Here is a 21,264-nt window from a genome sequence, read left to right on the forward strand (position 1 = left end):
GACTACAAAGTATGAATATGTGTCCTATATACCGGGACATTTTTGAACTGATCCTGCCAAGTATGTTAATTTTGTTTTTTTGTCATGATCAATTCAACTATTTACACTATATAGACCTGCTAACCTATTTATGACTAAAACGCTGGTTATTTTTTTTATTTATAAAAGAACATATTATACTATAGATATAGTTTCATATTTATTATTAAACGATTTTATTAATTCATTTGTTATCACGCCATAAAATATCACAAAACATCTGATACAGTTGGCTAGAATTCTTAAGGAGGATTTGTGTACTTGGATATCGATTATAATTTTTATAAGGTTACACAGTTAAAAAAAACCCGGTTACTTAGCCCGTGGCCTTTTTCGTCTACATATAACCTGACACAGTTTAAAGACAAAAAAAAATGAACAGCAGACACTTAAATAGTATTAAACATGGTACAAATAATTTTTTAGGTTTTTTCGAATAGACGGAAAAAATATTTAAAAAAGGAATATTAATTGCAATTATTATATTATCAATGGTTTCAAATGTGAGTCATTCGAAATACTAACGGCTTTTTTTTACTCCATGCAGATTTGCCAGGCCTAGATTTAACAAAACTTTTAGAACTTTTGGTTGCGAATTATTTTTCAACTTCTCATTGAATTTGTCTTCATTTTGTTTGTTTGAGCGCTACTGTTTAGTCTTATATACACAAGACACGCTTTGGCTGTAACAGTTGAATCATAAACCTTGTGATTTGACGAGTTTATAAATCCACTTTATCGATGTCATCGTTGATATACATTTCAAGGGTATTACGAGACCAGTAAAGTCATTGATCTCATACTGTTTATATATTTTTAAAGCCATTTGAATCATTTTTTTTATATCTTAGACCTTGCATACGTTAGCCGAATTTGGCTCCACGTTTTGGATTTTTAGTTTTCAATTGTTTTCAACGTTGTGTACACAAACATTCCTGTATCTTTAAGAACGTCCTGTATTTCTCTGAACATGTCTAATTGTTCTTATGATTCATCTGTAGTTTCCAGTTTCTCACATTAAATAATCTTTAAATATACTTCAAAAGCTGTGAATTGTGCACTTTTATTTCTCTTTTTCTCTCTGTCTCTTCTGCAAGTCTCGGCTGTAGTTAGTGTCTTCAATTCCTCCATTGTTTCTGTCCTCAACTGTTGCATATGTAATCTTTCCTCCTAATCAGAGACTCTATAACTACTTTTCCTTTTATGTCTCCTTTCAAGTCCTTGCTTTCCTTTTGTATATAGTTTCTCTAATCTTGTGTGCTGTCTTTATTTTTCGGAAGCTATTAGTCCATTTATATTTATTACACGGTAAAGAATGGGCGCAATTGCTCTCATCATTCTACCTTCATATACCTTGAATGTTGCATCTAAGATGCTTTAGAGATCTTCATCAAAAGATTTCCAAGTTGTTTTGTCTGCATTCGTTAGCCACTTGATCTTCATATTCTTGGCACTTTTACTCTTCTCTTTAAACTGTTTTTATCTCTTCTGTGTCTGCTCTATATGTGCATCCTCATCCTGTTGCATTCATGGTAACACGAAGTTTATTATCACTTTAGTTTACATCATAGATTGTTTCCTTCTCCGTCTGACAAGATCTCCATATGCGTTGTTGGTCGGAAAGGGGGGCACACATTCTTCTTTGGCAGATCTTCAAATATCTAGCATTCTTGCAGACTTTCCACATTCGTTGTTCTTTTCTGTTCTCAATTAGTTCATTCATTTGTAAGTAAGCATGACGTCCATTTTCACTGAGCTAGCACACATTCTTATCTAGGGGCCATCTGAAGCCCACCTCCGGGTGCAAGATTTTTTTTACTGTGTTGAAGAACCATGGGTGTCCTTCAGCTGTTTTCTGGTCTTTGGTCGAGTTATTGTCCCTTTAATATATTCCTAATTTCCATTCTCAATATCATCAAGTCTTATTCTCAGTCTGTCGTATATGCTGTTCATCATCCATCGCTCTCGCACAGCCTAAAGGGTGTCCTAATATGTATCGGTTCATTGCGTGTAATGTGGATCTCACAGGAGATGCACGTTGTCTTGCTCAAGGCCTATTGCCCTAGGTAACAGTCTCTCATGACTGTGCCCTGTCACTCAAGGTTGAAACTTTTCTCTTCATAGTCATCAAGCAGACTTTCTTACTGGGTTTCCAGAATATGATTACCTTATAAACATCATGAGAATGCTGATCCAGTTCCATGCGGAGTCCTTGCATTGCTGTTCCATAACAGCATACAGCAGTGCGCCGAATCAGTTGATATGTCTGAAACATTGCTCTCGATATATCACCTGTTTCACTGTCACTGTGTTTTTATCAGAGATTTTGTAAATGTCTCGTATACCATTTTAGGTCCATCATTTACATTACTGTACCTCATAGTCATTAGCATATCAACATGAAGCTTTGATATATATATAACTTGAATAATGAAATCGTCTGAAGCGAGATACTGTGAATTCATTATTATTTTTGGGATACTAATTTTTGTGGATTTCGTTGGTAAAGGTAAACCACGAAATTAAGTATGTATTCAAAGAAATACAAATTTTCTATATTGTAATATGTAGATTTTGGCAAAACTACGAAAACAAAAATCCACGGACATGAAAGTTTTCCACAATCCACGTAAATTGGTACACATACTCCAACAAGTGAAACACAATTTATACTTGGGGCTACAAATATCGGAAGATCTGAAATGTACCTACCATATTTCAAATGAGCTAAGAAAGCAAATTCTACACTAAGCTTTCTAATGCGCAACTTATGAATACAAATTCTGCCCAAAATACTGTAAGAAAACAGCATACGTTTCATTGGTTAGTTCTACGATGGAATATGGGCCAATTTTATGGGACCCTTATACAACAAACAACATCAACCAATTAGAAAGATTCCAAAGAAGAGCATCATGATTCATCAAAGGGGATTATAAATCAAGCGAAGAAGGATCGGTCACCAAAATGCTAACCGTACTGGAACTTGAAAACCTACAGTCCAGGTATTATTGTACAAAGTGGATGAGGGTTTGGTCCCAGCAGTCAAATCTGACAATTATTGGTAAAGAGCAAAACCAAAAGGATCATCAAGTCGACACGCTTTGTAGACTTTGAAAGCACAAATATAGTCAACAACTCAGTAAAAAACAACTCAAAGGCAATTGAAACAACACAAACTGTAAAACTAAACAATTGAAGAACTCATTCTTCATCAAGACTGTGATTCACTGGAACCAACTGGATGAAGACATAGTGTGCTCCAGTTGAGAGCTTTAAAACAGCTCTCCAACGCCGTGAATAGGCTCTCTCTCTCTCTCGTCTAGTTTAAGCCAGAATTAGTTCCTTCGACTAATGATACAAATACAGATATTAATATTTTATAAAATAGTATACACAGCTACTTTTGTATAGGAACTATTTCTGTACAAAAAATCTGCAGTACTTGGAATCTACTTTTAATATTCTGTACTATTGTATTACTTTAAAATTATTGTAATATTTAGATACCTGTACTTTACAGTACTTGATTTGTAGTTAATTTAATTTAAGCACTACAGATTTTTGGTTACACCGTTATATTTTCAGCTTTTTGAGGGTTTGTGTCTATTTCAAATCTGTCAACGTTATGATTTTCAAACATGGTATATTGTGTTCACTGTTGGTTTTATTTTAGTACCAAATTTTTTAGTAGAAATCAAGTACTGTAAAATATAGTAACCTAAATGTTACTATAATGTTAAAGTAAATAGTACAAAATATTGAAAGAAAATTTCTAGTACTACAGATTTTTAGTACAGAAATATTACCTATGCAAAAGTAGCAGAGGTGTGTGTGTTACATTCAAATCATGCAAGTAAACAATCAAATTAGTTTAGAAAACATAAATAGAAATACACAATATAAAGTTAAATATCAAATATTGATGTATATGATTTATTTTATTTACCTAGCTAATTTATTGATTTCAATAAAGGTGACTTGTTATTTCAATATAAAGTTGACTAATTCCAGAATAAGTCAATGTCTACAGTTGTGAAGACTGCAGTCGGCTGCTACAACTTAGACCTCGAAAAAATTGTCTAAAACTCGTTTTTCTACTAGATTTAATTTTTTTTCATTTATGTATATTCATATATGCGTCAAGCACGGAAAGGATAGTTGGTTTTTCTTGCTTCCGGAAACCATTACTTCTACTTTCGATTTATAAATGTCATAACAATATAATTTGTTAACAGGAATAAAACATGGCAAAACGGTCTTTGGAGCAGGCCATTGGAATCACAACGGAAATTGATGAAACTCGGGTAAAGTAGTATGTAATGTTTAAAAATAATCGATTTCAACTAGTTTATTTCTTAAGCATATAGCGAAATATTTGATATTTTATGAAAATAATTGTAGATTTTGTTACGCTGTTTTTTTTGTGTGCTATATATTTAGTGTGTTTAATAATTGTTTAATTGTTCGAAAAATACTTTTAATTAATGTTTGATTACTTTGTTGATGTACACATATTTTTTTTCTAAATTCGGCGAAAGCTGTTTAAAGCTTTACATGTATGTTTGTATAAATCTTTTAAAAAATCGATATATCGAATCAAAATTATGTTTAACTTACCTTCGTATTTTTATAGCTGACTATGCTTTATGGATTTTGTTTATTGTTGAAGGCCGTACAGCAATCTTTTTGATGAGTTGAGCCTTTTTCAACTGATTTTTATAGTTCGTTCTTATTTTTGTACTGTTATACTTTTTGGCGTATTTAATTTTAAACCTGATGCCTTTTGTTATCTATTATTCATGTGTTTCTTTGCCTAATACGTTCTCCTATTTATTTGTATTGTAGTCCTGTAATATTATGTTGTCATTTTAATGTTATATTTAACATTGCCATTAAAGTGCGAGGTTTGGCATGCCACAAAACCAGGTTCAACCCACCATTTTTTTTTTAAATGTCCTGTACCGTCAGGAAAATGGCCATTGTTATATAATAGTTCGTTTCTGTGTGTGTAACATTGTTGTCGTTTGTTTTCTCTTATATTTGAGTGTGAATTCACATAACTAAGACGTGTCACGGTACTTTTCTATCCCAAATTAATTTATTTGGTTTTGATGTTATATTTGTTATTCTCATTGGATTTTGTTTAATGCTTAGTCCGTTTCTGTGTGTGTTACATTTTAATGTTGTGTCGTTTGTTCTCCTCTTATATTTAAAGCGTTTCCCTCAGTTTTAGTTTGTTACCCCGATTTTGTTTTTTTGTCCATAGATTTACGAGTTTTGAACAGTGGTATACTACTGTTGCCTTTATTTATATACCACTGTCCCAGGTTAGGGGAGGGTTGGGATCCCGCTAACATGTTTAACCCCACCACATTATTTATGTATGTGCCTGTCCAAAGTCAGGAGCCTGTAATTCAGTGGTTGTCGTTTGTTTATGTGTTACATATTCGTTTTTCGTTCATTTTTTTATATAAATAAGGCCGTTAGTTTTCTCGTTTGAATTGTTTTACATTGTCATATCGGGGCCTTTTTCAGCTGACTATGCGGTATGGGCATGGCTCATTGTTGAAGGCCGTACGGTGACCTATAGTTGTTAATGTATGTGTCATTTTGGTCTCTTGTGGACAGTTGTCTCAATGGCAATCATACCACATCTTCTTTTTTATATTAAATTTTATCCTTTGTTATTTTTTATCATCGGATCGTCGGAATAGTTATCAAAAATACCAGGATTATAATTTAGGACGCCAGACGCGCGTTTCGTCTACATAAGACTCACCCGTGACGCTCAAATCGAAATATTGATAAAGCCAAACATGTACAATGTTGAAGAGCATTGAGGAACATATCCTTTAATGAATATTGTGGTCAAATTTTAGATCCATTTGACCTAGAAGTTTTAGGGGATAATATTTTCTAACACTTTACGGACTAAGTATGATGAACGCCAAGTGATGCGACTAGATCCCTAACCGACACGTTCTACTAATGTGACCATAAAAGATCCATAGAGGAAAGTGTCTTTTTTATATTTCATCTTCTCTGTTGAGACCATCACGACAAAGTCATACAGGAAAATGAGTATGTATGTTATTCACTTGTAGAGTTCCATTCCTCAAGTGTTGCGATATGCTTTGATAAACAAAGACTTGTACCCAAATAAAGGAAAAGATTTACCAGACGACTTTGTAAAATACTTTATTCCAGGTAAGTTGAGACAACTTATTTTAATTTTATTATTTTAAAAGTCAATCGTAGTTAGCTATGAACCACACAACGGGTGTCAGTTACGGATCAGGAATTGCTTCACCTTAAAGGCACCAGAGAGAAAAGTTCTTTTTTCATATTGATTTCTGGTATTTGGTTGCCCTCTCAGATTCTTCTTATTTTTCAAAACCGTCATTCTTTTAATTTTGATTTTTCGAGAGTATATATTTATTTTTATAACATGTAGTATATTGCAGTTTATTGAGCTATATATTTCTAACTTCTTCATTTTTAGAATCCGAATGGTTTGAAAAAAAGAAACGAGGTAAAAAGAATGACTGGATGCAATGTCAAAAAGAATCCGGACAAACGTTTATACAGTGGCAACGTTCTGGAAGTTCTTTACCATTCGGTAGGCGTATAACAATATACCTCATTCCGTTGACTTTCAATGAAGATCCAATACCCAAAGAAATTATTGATCCTATCAGAGCATTTGCTGCAGTTTTCTTTCAAATTCCAGTGAAAGTGATGGGGACAAAAAAGCTCAATAAAGAAGTTCCGAACAGGATAAATTCAAATTCAAATACATATCAAGTGGATGCTGGGAAAGTTTTAGAGATAATGAAACCATTGGTTCCAAGTGATGCATTCTGCGTTGCAGGCATCACAATGTGTGATTTATATCCCAGAGAATCATGGAATTTCGTCTTCGGACTAGCCAACTTGGCTGGAAACTGTGGAATATATTCTTTGGCTCGTTATTTAAGTAACTTTGGCAAGACACAGACGACAGTTTATGAACCCGCAAGGTAGGCATTTCACGGTCATTGGTTATACGAGAAAGGTTTTCGTCGGAAGTTAATTTTTGACTTTCAAAAGAAAAATTCTTTTTTGAAACTCGGAATCAATATTAGATTATTCAACCAATACACGTTAATCATTTTTGTGTCGTTAAAATCCTAACACAAAAATCCGTTCATCAAAATATGAACTTTATTTCCAAAAAAAGTTTTAAACACAATTTCCCAAAAATGGCACAATAATATAAAGTGGCCTTACTGTTATATGTATACACACTTTACATAACAATTGTGAAAATCGGTAGTGACAAATTATCTTGACTTACGGAAGTATTAAATCAGATTTTTTTTCTATTTGGGGTTTATTATGATGGAAATATACCATGAATGTGTAAATTTCAATATTTTTGTAAAAAAAGAGAGTAGAATTTGTAAACCTCAAAATAGTAAAATCGGAAATTTCTGAAATTTGCGTTAGATGCGTGTTGGATTACCTTCTAACTTTTTGAATCTTAGTGTCACTGAAGAGTCTTAAGTAGACGGAACGCCTGTCTGGCGAATTAAATTATAAGACTGGTACCTTTGATAACTATTTAGATATATCACAAGCAGTAACTATTCAAAACCTTAGAACGGTTGGTAGACTTTCCAAGAAGATCAATCTGTTTGATTTTTTTTACCGAAATGGAAAAATACATGTAGGGACTGACTTTCTATCGGTCTGCACTATAATAACTATCTTTTGGTATTTCTATTTCAGTGAAGAAGGTGGAATATCAACGATTATTAAGAGAGCATGTAAGACAATGTGTCACGAGATTGGTCACATGTTTGGATTAAAACATTGTGTATTCTATGAGTGTTTGATGAATGGATCAAATCATTTAGAAGAATCGGATGGTCGACCTCTATTCCTCTGTCCTGTTTGTTTAAGGAAGCTCCAGTTTTCGTGCAAGTTTGATATAGAAGAAAGATATAGACAAATGATTCCAATTTTGGAGGAGTTCGGTTTTAGAGATGATGCAAATTGGCTCAGGACAAGACTCGCAAGACTAGAAACACTGAAGAAAGACTAACTTGTGTAATAATAGATGCATACACCCATAGCTATGATGAAAAATTTATGATTGTCTTTATTGTGAGCTTGATATAATTATTATAGCGAACCCTATGATAGTTTTCCATAGATTCACCTGCAAGTTACCTGTCGATTTAAACTTTTGGCAGTTCTATTGTCCCATCTAACAAATACAACAGGTATTGTTCTCTGTATAGTTTATTCACTGGGACCTTTAAATTTCTTCTAGGAGAAATATATCACTCATTGATTAATTTACCTGAACAAAAAATTGAACTGTCAATGATGAAAAAATACTTATACCAATACTAAGAAAGGACTCACAAAACTGCATGTGGTGTTGTATTTATTCAAAACCAAAAACTTGTTTTTAATGTATTCAATATTAATTATGATTTAAAAATTAAAAGTTGATTTCTGATCAAATATTCAATAAATATTTTTGTGTGTTTGATAAATAAAAATTTGAATATTATTATTTTTAAATTAAGGTCTTCATAAACATAGTCTATAAATTAACAACAACAAAAACATGCAAATTCTTTGGAAAATACTAAAAAATGTGTCTCAAATATACTTTTTATTATTAAATCAGATTTTATATTGAACAGATTGAAAATATATTAATAGTATATTGAATAAATACAATATTGCATACAGTTTATGTGAGTTTATAGAAGTATTTCAATAAAAAAACAGATAATTTTTTGGTCAGGTAAATTAATCAATGAGTGATATATTTCTCCTAGAAGAAATTTAAAGGTCTGAGTGAATAAACTACACAGAGAACAATACCTGTTGTATTTGTTAGATGGGACAATAGAACTGCCAAAAGTTTAAATCGACAGGTAACTTGCAGGTGAATCTATGGAAAACTATCATAGGGTTCGCTATAAGTGTAATTATGTATACCTGGGTTTTCTAGAATGGTAATTTTGCCGTTTTCCTATTTTACATCAAGGTGTGATTTATCTAAATCAAACATGCATATGTCATAAAACTGCTCATTACGACACACTGCCATATTTCCGAAGTTATCTCTTTCATCACATTAGCATATTTGCAAATAAACACTAGATAAAGGCAACAGTAGTATACCGCTGTTCAAAAGTCATCAATCGATTGAGAGAAAACAAGTCGTGTTACAAACTAAAACCGAGGAAAACTAAGAAACAACAGTAATACGGAAGTGCAACAAACACAAACGCCAACATATATAGAAACGAATTATTTGATATCAATTGTCATATTAAAATTGTGTAGCATTTATAAATACAAATATTTGGAGGAATCAAAGTTTAAAATCAGGGTTTGTCTCGCTATAAGCCGGAGTCTCGGTTTGTTACCTTCGGTCCTTTGTGAATCGATGATGCCTGCAGGTGTTTTATTTGGAAATGTTGCTCGTTTGTAATATTTTAAACTAGTTTTTTGTTACTTATTTAACTGTTTTTGGCGAGTTTACGTATCGCTAAGTAAAGTCAATTTGCGACAGTAAGATCTACGTTTAAAGAAGGCTAAGATTAAAATACATATGCTTATATTTATCTCCGATAATTTTAATTGGATTGTTGGAAGAAAAAGTGACCAAAGATACCAGATTTGTCGTGTTATTTATAAGGCGCGATTGTCACGTAAATATCATGACCACTTGGATCAAAGTGTAATCAACATTTTAAACCCTATTCCGACATGTTGTACCAAAATTGACAAAAGCAATATATGTCGTTATTACTTAAATAAACGTTCTCGTCCAGATATTTAATCTAGCTTATTAAAAGTCTATACTATCATGAAAACTTCAGTAAACAGAATCAATGACTTGCGTATCATTTACTCTGTAATTAAGACAAGCACGGTTTGTAAATACTTGTTTTGTTAAAAGCGGATATCTCTGCTTTCACTTTGATGTTGTCATAACAAGCAAAAATAAACGATCGAGCATATTTTTAGACTTGAAATTATAATGGCAAAGTCAAAAGTTTTTTCAGAACAGAACGAGTTTGAGGCAATCGGACTCACTTTACATAAAGAAGTAGCAATGGTAAACTTGTAAAAACGTAGAGCGTTTACTTAAAAAAAATGTAATTTTATTCCTGAATAGTAAAACTGATAATGCTGTATTTTTGCAAATAAAAAAAATAATTTGGCATTGTATTGTGAAAATATGATAGCAGTGCTCTCTTTTAGGACTTCAGTTTGCCGTCGATTATATGGTGTCACTCATGTCACATTAGAAGAACAAGTATGCACGTGTAGTCGTGCTAGCATAAATGTTGTTAACATGCGTTACCATAATATTTGAATAACTGTTTCACATACCATTCCAGGCGCGGATCCAGGGGGGGGGGGGGGGTTCCGGGGGTTGAAACCCCCCTTTTTTTGGACGATCAATGCATTTGAATGGGGACATGTAGTTGGAACCCCCCTTTTTCCTGGGTTAGGAACCCCTCCTTTTTAAAATGGCTGGATCCCCCCTGCATTCCACTGTGCAGCATAAGATGGACATTGTTGGCGAGTTATCTTCTCACAGTATGAGAACAGATACACTAGGATAAATCAAAATACCGTTAAAATTTTGGGCACAGTCGTCGGAATATGCTACACCTTATAGGTTCAGTATTCAACTACAAAGGCAACCAACCTCAATCACAAGCACAAAGAGGTTATTATTTGCCACCATACATCAAACACCAAGGTATGTATAATTTCATTAATGCCTTACACACCATGGGATAGGAGATGGAAACTACTTAGTGCAACTAATTTCCAAAAGGAGAGCCATATGCATGTCACACTGGTGTTATCCTGATACTAGTATATCGAATTAAACCCCCGTCCTATAAAAATAATAATGGAATATGTAGGAAACCAGTGAAAAGAGGAGATAAAGGTAGCATGTGTCACGAGTGAGTTCGACACATAGATTAAATAAGAAGTTCATTAATAAACAGCAAAAAGTATAGCGAACTGCAAAATATCAGAGAATGTTTCTGCACAAATTGTGCAGCACCATGTTGTATTTGCATACTAACATCTTGATCTCAGACTCAGCAATAGTGAGGCAATATTCCAAGTTATCCAGGCTACGAGTTGCACCAGGATATGACCATCTTGAAATGACACCAACCTTTACACTTCCTCCTCAAGTGTAAAAGCATTAATTATAGAAACGAGAAACCAATACGAGGTTCTATCCGACAAGTTAAGTCCATCAAACAAAGCAACACGTACCTGTACCACTAAATTATTAGTGTTCAACGGAATATGAAGTAAAATACTGGAATTACACGGGTATGTGTAAACAATAAATCCAAATAAAGTTACGATACAAGAAACCAAAATTGACAACAGTATTAAATCCAATGAATTCACTCCAGACTCATTAGGATGTGACATATACCGCAAAGATAGAACAGAATGTTAGAGAGACTATGTTGCTGGTAATAGCAAACCTTGACTTCGCACCAATGAATAATTAAGCTGGATTTGAAAATGGATTAGAATCAATATGGAGCAAAATCACAGCAAACAGAAAACCTCATTTCAAAGGCAGCTTGTATAGACCACAAATTGCACCACCCGTCACATACATTTACCGAAAGACCAATTAGACCTGAGAAAAGCACAGGGCATGCGTAATGTTCATCCCTAAATACATCTTCTTGGGGGATTTGATAAAATCAACTATATGGACCAAAATGAATAAGAATGTCAATTCCCGTCTAATTGATAGCGAGTGTCAGACATTAAGGGCATATTTGTTTTTTCAAATAACTCATATTTATCAAATGTTCATGAATGTAGAGAAAAAACATCGTTTTTTGCTGTATATTTATCAGTTTTAAAAAATTGTACTATTTACGCTTTTATGAAAATTGTCACACATAATCTTCTTACGTAATCAAACCAAATGGGATTTAAAAAAAAGGGATCCATGAACTTATTTTCAAGTTGAATAAGTTGAATGATAAAAATCAGTTGAAAACTGCATTTTCCCCCGATAAGTTATAGTTTGACCTTGCGAAAATAAGATTTTACGTAAGCAACTTCATTACCTCCCCTGGAACTGTATCGTATGCCCTTAATAGATATATTGAACAAAATAAGTACTGAACAACTAGTAAAATAGGGGCGAAAGATACTAAAGGAACAGTCAAACTCATAGATTGAAAATAAACTATAACTATAATAGAGCACAAGACACAACATAGAAAAACAAAAGACTAAGCAACGCGAACCCCATAAAAAACTGGTGGTGACCATGGGGGGCTTCGGAAGAGTAAGCAGATCCTGCTCCAAATGTAGCTACCGTCGTGTTGCTTATGTTATTACAAATCCGGTAAATAATCTAAATTGGTAAGTCACATCCGTGAAAAGGAAGATTATTGAAGTTACGACATAAGGAACATATCCGATATCATCTGTGAAACGGTTATTCCATAACGGTGAACCAACTCGTGATGGCGTCTATAAAATTATCAAAGGGATGATTTCAACTTCACCATTTGGAACTCTTGGTTTCATGGCCTCTTTGTTTACAGCAACCCTCTATTAAGATAATCATGATAGGAAATACAAGCCTGGAAATATCGTATCAATTGGGAGATATATATTCCGTATGCAGGCGCTGCTGGAATGTTGCTACATAGAAATGGAAAGTTCACAATTGGGAAGCTGAAATCATCTCCTTTGTTTTGTTTTCATCTCATTGTCAATTTCTAGATGTACATGTAAGTCAAGATATGAGGCAGACTTAACTGTATCTGTAGTATCCTTTATCTCTAGTTCGATGGGATAGATTCGTTCAACATAGCCACCAAATTTTGTATTATTTAGTGCGAGAACATCATCTATATAGCGGAACGTAAATTTAAAGGATATTGCCAACTTCTTATCGTTCTTCCTAAGAAGTTCCTGTATGACGTCAGCCTTAAAATGATAAAAAGAAACAGTCGGCAAGAAGAGGGGCACAATTGGTTCCCATTTGAATTCCGACAGTCTGTTGAAAAACACGTCCTCCAAACGTAACAAATATGTTGTCAATCAAGAATTCTAATGCACCAACGTTGTAACGTTTATTTTGATTGGATAACGTCACTAATTTTCATGGCATCACTTGACAATTGATGCTATGAAAGGTACGGCAGACGGTTTATGACAGATTTTAAATACATCACATGTTTTAACATTTTATTCTGTCAGTTTCATTAGAATGGAGATAACAATATTGTATTTTAAGCTCCGACGATATCAATTGGTGATTGGATGGTCGCAAATAACCGTTTACCGTTTAAACTTAATTTGCGACCATCCAATCACCAATTGATGCCGTCGGAGCTTAAAATACAATACAGTTTTCTCCCAAATCACACATCTTGATAATGCCAATTTCGGAGATTTTTTTGTTTGAATCAGAGTTAATAATTTAGAAAGAGGTTTCGTTGAGCCTTGGAAGACCCAGCAATATACCGTTGTTTGTAAGAACACCTTTTTAGTTTAAGTTCTAATACAGGGAGGGAAGATCTAGTTCTTCACCTTTGGTTGAAATTCCAAAGGAACATAGAACAGACCTATGATTATCCAGGATTTCCTCTTTGGTAAGTGTCGTGAAGGTATATGTTGAGTTTCCAAGTAAATGGTCAATACCTAGTTCATTTATCAGGAGTTTGTGTAATGAGATTTACACACAAAAACGATGTTGTTTGGTGCTTCATCATTTAGTTTCTTAATTCGGATTTGTATCAACGACCTCACAGCCTTAATCCATTCGGGAAGAGTATATATGTCTTCTTTCTCGCGTTTAGCCCGTTGCCTGGCATAATCCTCCACTGAATCCATCAGTATTTTGAAGATGTATTTCCAATTGATGGATTTAGGCTCACGAAGTTTTGGACCTTTGGATAACGAATTTCGCAGTGAAGTGTTATTGACAATGATGAGGTATCCTGTAATAATGTGGCCAGTCGGATTATATGTGAATTGGAAATTAGCACAGGGGCAATCAGGATGTTTAGTGTTGTAATTGAAAATTTTAGATGTAAATGGTTTGGTATAGGTATAAGAAATTACTGGTACAGACTGATCTTTAAACTAAGGAGGTATTTTTGACTGAAATAATTAATGATGAAGGATATTGCGTTCTCGAAAAGAGATCAATTGATCAAACTACACCTACCAAATATTTTCAGCGACCACGATACAGTTTAGAAAAAAGTTGTTTTAAAGTGCTTTTTCTAGTTCTTAAAGGAACATTACAACAAGATTATGGCCACTGAAACAATCGTTCAGTGGAGGACAATTAGAACCCGAAACTATTCGTCTCAGTTGGGTATTATAAAAAAACAAACTTTTTTTAATCAATCAAGTGCAATATACTAACTTAAACAGCTGGAGGAAAGCAAGTATTACTCTGGGTTATCATCAGCATTAAACAACTACTAATAAAACTGAAGAACAGTTACAAGAAAACGAGGACTTCATGGCTAAAGGCAAAAGAATCTGGAATACCATGAAGAAAGAGGTCACATCAGCTCATAACAACTATGTTCACAACCTGATAGGAGATACCAGACAAGATACGAAACCATTTTGAAATGCACCAATATAGCTCAATATAGCAGAAAGCAGACAAACAAGGGATTGTCCCACTTTCCACGTGCATTGAAGAAAATATCAACAGACCTATTAGACATCCGAGTTCAATTTTTTCAACAATCCATTAATTGTGGTACCATGCCTGGTGAATGACATCAGAAAGAACGATAGATGACTATCATAAATAATATGTAAACTATTGGAGCTCATTCCATCTTATCGTCGTCTTTATTCTGACTGAATATGAAGTCTCTGTTTTGTAGTTTAATACTTAATAAACGAACGGACTTACAATGTGATCGCAATCTACTGTCATTCCTAGAGTGGGGTTATAATAATTATAAAGTATTCCTTTCAAGAAACAGATTAAACAGAATGAAACGACGTAGAATAAAAAGGTCCAGGGAGAAATTAATATAAAATTGACAATAATGTGTCCATTGTTTAAGTTAACAGCTTTATATCAGAAATAAATCATATTTACATTACTTTCAAGAATTCAGATATTGCCATATTCATATAAATAATACTATTTTCATAGTTTTTTACAATTAGGAAAAATCAGTCTGTACTAATATTGATTAAAATATCTCTATGGATTTTTTTTCAGACATTATTTATTTTCTAATGAAATTATTAAAATGTAATTATATTAAATTACACATCTTATTGACGTATACTTAATGTTACTGAAAAAACATCTCAATTACACATTACACAACAATTACATGAGAAATTGTAATCAACTACAGTAAAACAATTTATGAGATTGAAAACTACAAAATCATGCTAGAATCTTGAGAATGTTGAATGTTCCTGTAAAGCTCATGTTTGTGTACAACATATACAGCTTACCTAGTCATAACTAAAATAAGATGATTTTTGCATTCATTGTGTGGATTTACATATCATAGTGAAATTAAGACACTGTAAACAAAAAGCATTGACAATTTAGTACACTTGAGTAAGAAATAGATACCATCTCATACCTCACCAGATGAGATCTATTTTGCCTGATAGTACCATGATAAGCATAGTTATACAAAGACCAAAATGTTGTTGAAAAAAAAGAAAGTGCATACCAAGTAACAATGCATTCAGAAGTATAATCAAGGCTTGAACTTTTTAGGGTTCTTCTACGCATGAAGAGTATGGTCTGAAATACAAAGATATAGTGTATGTGATGAAATACAGAGAAAAGTACCCAAAGAGAGGAGCAGACTTACCATTGGATTTTGTTAAATTTTTCATTCCATGTAAGTTGCTTATTTCTTTGAACCGAAACCAAAAATAACAGATTGTATAATACAAGATACATGAAAAAGGTTGCCTTAATCTGTACGGTTATACATGTTCATACCAGTTTGTAACTTGAATATCAGAGTATATATATCCCATTGATAAATTTATTAAGGAAAAGTCTACTTCAGACAGATTTTGATATTTTCAAGCCCTTGGTCATATAGCTCTTTCAGTGTTTAAGTCTTTATTCTTTGTTAGCTTTAATTTTTGAGGTTTGATCCTTCCCCAAGAAGTTGACTAATAAAAAGCCTTTTGTATGCAGCAAATTTGTCAATAAATTTACAAGCATGAACAAAAGTTTCAAACAATGCACTACTCCTTAACCCTTTCCTCCATGGATATTTTTTTAACATACTTGATTCGCATAGGATTTTTTTCAGTTAAAAAAAATCATTAGTTTTAAAGTGTTAATGCATTGTTAAAACCAATATTTCATCAATGAAATTCAAGTCAGATAATTCTCATGAATATTCTTTTCATATTGGATACAATTTTTTTAAAGTCTGATGCAGACATTTTGTAGTAAGCATTTCAACTGAGGTACTACACAGGCGTCAAAAGGCATCATTATGGAGTAAAGGGGGTGGCGTCAAAAGGCGTCATTATGGAGGAAAGGGTTAAACCAAAATAACTAATACAGTGATAGAATTATCTTTTACTCATTTTAAGTATGCAATTTATATCTTACAGATTCTACATGGTTTGAAAAAAAGAAAAAAGGCAGAAAAGATGATTGGTTGGCAAAGAACAAAGAACCAAGTCAATCCTTTATACAGTATCTGCAGTGTGGTATTGCAATGCCCTTTGGAAGATTTAGAACAATATATATTTTCCCCATATCCTTTGCTGAAGAACATGTGCCTAAGGAAATTCTAGGCTGTATAAAAACATTTGCAGAAATCTTCTTTCAACTCCCGGTAAAGACTATGAAAAGAAAGAATTTAAGTGCTGAGGTTACCAATAGGATAGATGAAGTGTATCAGGCTGATGCACATAATATTGTGGATGTAATGAACCCATTGGTACCTAGTGATGCATTCTGTGCAATAGGAATTACAATGTGTGATTTATATCATGAAACATCATCAAATCTTTTTGGACATGCAGTTTTATCAGGAAAATGTGGTGTGTGTTCAATAGCTCGTTATCTGGGTAATTTTGGAAAGACTAAGACATCAGTTTATGAAAAAGAAAGGTAATATATATCATGCCAAGTGTTTGTCACTTTAATACTTATTGATAGAGGGTGTCGCTGGGGTTCTGTTACCCCACCCTTTTCATATAATTTAGATCTTTTAAAAAATGTATATCTTTTCATATATTTCATGTGGTGTGTTTGAAAAGTGGAATATATAAGGCTAAGATTCTGCATTTAACTTTCGGCGAGACATTCTGCTGTGAAAAATGATAGGGCTTCTCATATACAAATAATTGGAACTTTATTGACCGTATTAAACATTTCTGATAGTTTTCCCCACCTATTCACATATTTTCATTTAGAAAATGTGACCTATTCCAGCAGCAGGTTTTACCTTATATTAAGGAAGTGCCCCCTCCCTTTCTCCCATCAAAACTTGTAAGAACCATTGTATATAATATGTCATTTAACTTGCATTGCATAATGTTGATAACCTATAATATAACAATAATGTAGGCTGTTTAATTTATTTTCAGTGAAGAAGATGGTAAATCTTTGATAATCAAAAGAATCTGTAAAACAATGTGCCATGAGATTGGTCACATGTTTGGATTAAGACATTGTGTATTCTACGAGTGTTTGATGAATGGATCAAATAGTTTGGAGGAAGCTGATAGACATCCATTATTCCTTTGTCCAGTTTGTCTTAGAAAACTCCAGTTTGCATGCAAATTTAATATTGAAGAAAGATATAAACAGATGGTGCCATTTTGTTTGTCACATGACATGACAAGTGAAGCTCATTGGTTACAGACTAGATTAGAAACATGGGAAAAAGAATAATATTACTGGTTTCAAAATAATTTATTTGAATCATAAACTGTTGACACAGAGATATGTCTCACTTTCTGCAATTTTGACAGTATATAACACAAATGATGAAATTAAAATGGCAATATTTCAACATGATAACTATGCAAATCATTTATAGTCCATTAAGTATGAATGAGGGAGGGGCAAAATAATCTGTTTGGAAATGAAATGTGCCAATGCTTATACAAATGCATACATAATTTGTAAAACTTTTCTCAAACTTGTACATTGTTGACACCACCTACCCCCTCATGAAACATCATGCCCAAGTCCCACATTTTCAAGTGTAAATTTAAACTCTGTTAGTGTTAAATATTTAGTTTTTATATGCTCTCTATAAACCCAAGGTTAGGCTAAATTACCAAACCATAATTATTCCACATTGAGTCAGGGACATTAAAATTCTTTAAATTTACAGCATTTAAATATTTGAGGGAATATTCTGATAATTCATATTTAAATCTTTTATTCAATTATTACTGATTTAATCACTTTATTTTAACAAACATCCAATTCAATTAATCACATACATGTTTTTTATTCATTTTTCGTTCACTTCATCCATGCTGGATCAAACACTACAGGAAAAAATTGTCCTTCCATTTTCTGTCCCTGAAACAAAACAAACAAAAACTTTTAATGCATAAGTAAAGTAGATAAAACAAGAATGTGTCCCAAGTACACAGATGCCCCATCCGCATTATCATTTTCTATGTTCAGTGGACCGTGAAAATGGGATAAAATCTCTAATTTGGTATTAAAATTAAAAAGATCTTATCATAGGGAACATGTTTACTAAGTTTCAAGTTGATCGGACTTCAACTTCATCAAAAACTACCTCGACCAAAAACTTTTACCAAAACTTTAACCTAAAACGGGACAAACGAACGAACAGAAGGACAGACGCACAGACCAGAAAACATGATGCCCATAAATGGGGCATAAAAATTACAAAAGAGTACAAAAATTACTAGATGTGGTATGATTACAAATAACACAACTTTCGACTAGAGACCAACAGATGTAGAACTATGTGTCATCCTGCATCCTTCAACAATGAGCAAAACCCATACCAAATAGCGAGTTATATAAGGCCTTGACATAATTAATATAAAACAATTCAAAAATGAGAAAATTAGAAAACTAACTGTCAATTTTGATGAGTATTTTCAACATAAATATTTTTAATCTGATAGCTACATAAGTGTGTACAACACATCTTCTCTAATAATATTGTTCTGATACTCTAATGATAATAAATACAGCCAAATAAATAAAAATATCTGTCCAGTAAAGAGTCTAGAGTAACAAGCAATGGGTCATGTATATATTTTCATTATTAAAAGTTAGTCTACTTTATGCTTTTTTGAATCTTTTTTTATTTTCATATTATGTCTGAAAATTTTGACTGTAATTGTTATGCTCATTTTTGGTGCTGCAATTGTCAAATAAATTATTGATTTGTTTGTTTGTTAAATATTTATCAATTTACAAAACTTTCTTCTTGTTTTACTATTTAACCTTTTTCCATTAAATTATTTCTGGACTAACCAATATCATTAAAAATATATCATACATCAACAGCCCAATATATCACACCTTAGGTACTATACTGCCTTTTAGAAGTTCCTCATTTGAATCTGAATATACCCCATCACCAAAGTAATTCAGTACAGCTGATCTACGAGGTCGGTCACTCCTACAGAGAAAAGTATTTAAAATAAATGCTTTTATTTTTATTTTTATTTTTGAAATCATTCCTTTCGCAAATTTTATAGATGCCATCACGAGTTGATTGACTGTTATGGAATATCTGATTCACAGATTATAGCGGATATGTTCCTTAGGCCAGACTTTTTTTATCATCTGTTTAACGAGATCCGCCGACTCCACCTTTCCCGATTTTAGAATAAAAATAAAAGTAGTGCTTCTTACTTTTATTATTATTTTTCCCGCCGACTGTTACGAAATCCTCAGAAAAAAAAAATGTGTTGTTCACGATACTCGCTTTCAGTCAATTTTGTTATCGGTAATATTTAATTTTTACCAAGTCAATGAAACAGCAATTTTCATTTAAAAGTAAAGAAATTGAAGGCATAAACGATATATTTTCTTCTAAAAGATTTTTAAGCTGGTGGCATGCTTTTCATACTTGTTACACGAGAGCGTACATCTGACAAATCATTCTAACTTTCGGCAAAATCAGTTATTACTTCATCAGAACTTAATGAAATTAGCCTAAAGTAAACTTGACATCCATGTATTGCATTGGAAACGTCATATTCCTTTCCAAATAGCGTATCAAACATCGTTTATTTTTGTAAATTTTTCTTCGTCCGACATTTAAATTTGTAGAACTACGGATCGGAATCGGGATTTCATCGGAAACGGACCTGCTATGACCGAAGTCCGGATTCTTGCGATAATGACTACAGACGCATGAATGGCACTGCTGACAGACAAAAATTGATCCCAAAAGGGAAAATTACGCATTCCACACGCATTAACATACTTTTGTTTAGATCTTCTTGATTAATATATATATTTCCATGTATAAGCATTGTTTCAATTTATAGGTTAAAGTTGCTTAACTCTGGGACTATAATACACCAGAGACATATATACACATGTGTATATATATGTCTCTGCATACACTAAGAGGTTCCTGTCTGGGTGACTGGTATATACATATATAGTATATATGTAGCGAGGTTGATATATTTGAGTGGTGCCATGGATCTATATTAGTGGAAATACAGAATCAAAACATAGTTTTTATGTTTATATTAATAGAAGGGTTAACCAGAGACATATATAAACTATATGTATTTATATTTCTCTGGGTTAATATACTGGTCTGTTCTCATTTCATTGTTCTTGTATTTTGATAAATAAAAAAAAAAAAATAAAAAAAAAAAAAAAAAAGTCACTTATAATGGTTTATTTCTATTTTTAGTGTTGACTGGACCAATTTTGCACTTTTATTTTTTTTTTATTTCGCCCCCTCGACCCTAATTTTTTACAAATTTTCTCGTTAAACAGATAAAATAAAAAGTCTGGCCTTATGTCATAACTGCAATCCAGTTCTCTTTTCACTAGTGTTACCTTCTAATTAGACTTATTACAGGGTTTGTAATAACATAAGCAACACGACGGAAATCACATGTGGAGTAGTATCTGCTTAACATTCCAGAGCACCTGAGATCACCCCCAGTTTTTGGTGGGGT

The 21,264-nt window shown here is 32.9% G+C and overlaps 3 protein-coding genes across 5 annotated transcripts in view; 2 read left to right on the forward strand and 1 right to left on the reverse strand.

The window, feature by feature from the left end:
• On the forward strand, nt 1-19,503 carry LOC139525377 (archaemetzincin-2-like). Of its 3 annotated transcripts, none has more exons than XM_071320680.1 (4): nt 1-60; nt 15,854-15,980; nt 16,717-17,221; nt 17,701-19,503. In XM_071320680.1, exons 2-4 carry the CDS (start codon nt 15,908-15,910, stop codon nt 18,005-18,007), a joined length of 885 nt encoding a protein of 294 aa, XP_071176781.1. In that variant the 5' UTR covers nt 1-60; nt 15,854-15,907; the 3' UTR covers nt 18,008-19,503. The 3 variants fall into 3 exon arrangements, with proteins under 3 accessions (XP_071176781.1, XP_071176780.1, XP_071176779.1); XM_071320679.1 differs by lacking the exon at nt 1-60 and adding an exon at nt 10,024-10,211; XM_071320678.1 differs by lacking the exon at nt 1-60 and adding an exon at nt 10,077-10,171.
• Nucleotides 4,173-10,279, forward strand: LOC139525378 (archaemetzincin-2-like). Its single transcript, XM_071320681.1, has 5 exons — nt 4,173-4,346; nt 6,147-6,249; nt 6,545-7,061; nt 7,813-8,213; nt 9,028-10,279. The coding sequence occupies exons 1-4, from the start codon at nt 4,287-4,289 to the stop codon at nt 8,126-8,128; spliced, it is 996 nt and encodes a 331-aa protein (XP_071176782.1). The 5' UTR covers nt 4,173-4,286; the 3' UTR covers nt 8,129-8,213; nt 9,028-10,279.
• The window catches only part of LOC139525380 (uncharacterized), a 20,088-nt gene continuing 16,833 nt past the window's right edge, over nt 18,010-21,264 (reverse strand). Inside the window, exons 10-11 of the mRNA XM_071320683.1 lie at nt 19,637-19,736; nt 18,010-18,649 (exon numbers count right to left, since the gene is read on the reverse strand). Coding sequence (XP_071176784.1) covers nt 18,590-18,649; nt 19,637-19,736 — 160 coding nt within the window. The 3' untranslated portion in view covers nt 18,010-18,589. The remainder of the gene's footprint in view (nt 18,650-19,636; nt 19,737-21,264) is intronic.

Source organism: Mytilus edulis, chromosome 5 (genome assembly GCF_963676685.1).
Source record: "Mytilus edulis chromosome 5, xbMytEdul2.2, whole genome shotgun sequence".
NCBI classification, from domain to species: domain Eukaryota; kingdom Metazoa; phylum Mollusca; class Bivalvia; order Mytilida; family Mytilidae; genus Mytilus; species Mytilus edulis.

Excerpts from the sequence above, each read along its gene's own strand:
- LOC139525378 (XM_071320681.1), top strand. The coding sequence starts at position 4,287 with ATGGCAAAACGGTCTTTGGAGCAGGCCATTGGAATCACAACGGAAATT. Across the intron at positions 4,347-6,146 it reads CGGAAATTGATGAAACTCGG|AGTTCCATTCCTCAAGTGTT; the intron begins GTAAAGTAGTAT and ends ATTCACTTGTAG. Across the intron at positions 6,250-6,544 it reads TGTAAAATACTTTATTCCAG|AATCCGAATGGTTTGAAAAA; the intron begins GTAAGTTGAGAC and ends CTTCATTTTTAG.
- LOC139525377 (XM_071320678.1), top strand. The coding sequence starts at position 10,094 with ATGGCAAAGTCAAAAGTTTTTTCAGAACAGAACGAGTTTGAGGCAATC. Across the intron at positions 10,172-15,853 it reads TACATAAAGAAGTAGCAATG|GGTTCTTCTACGCATGAAGA; the intron begins GTAAACTTGTAA and ends TGAACTTTTTAG. Across the intron at positions 17,222-17,700 it reads TCAGTTTATGAAAAAGAAAG|TGAAGAAGATGGTAAATCTT; the intron begins GTAATATATATC and ends ATTTATTTTCAG.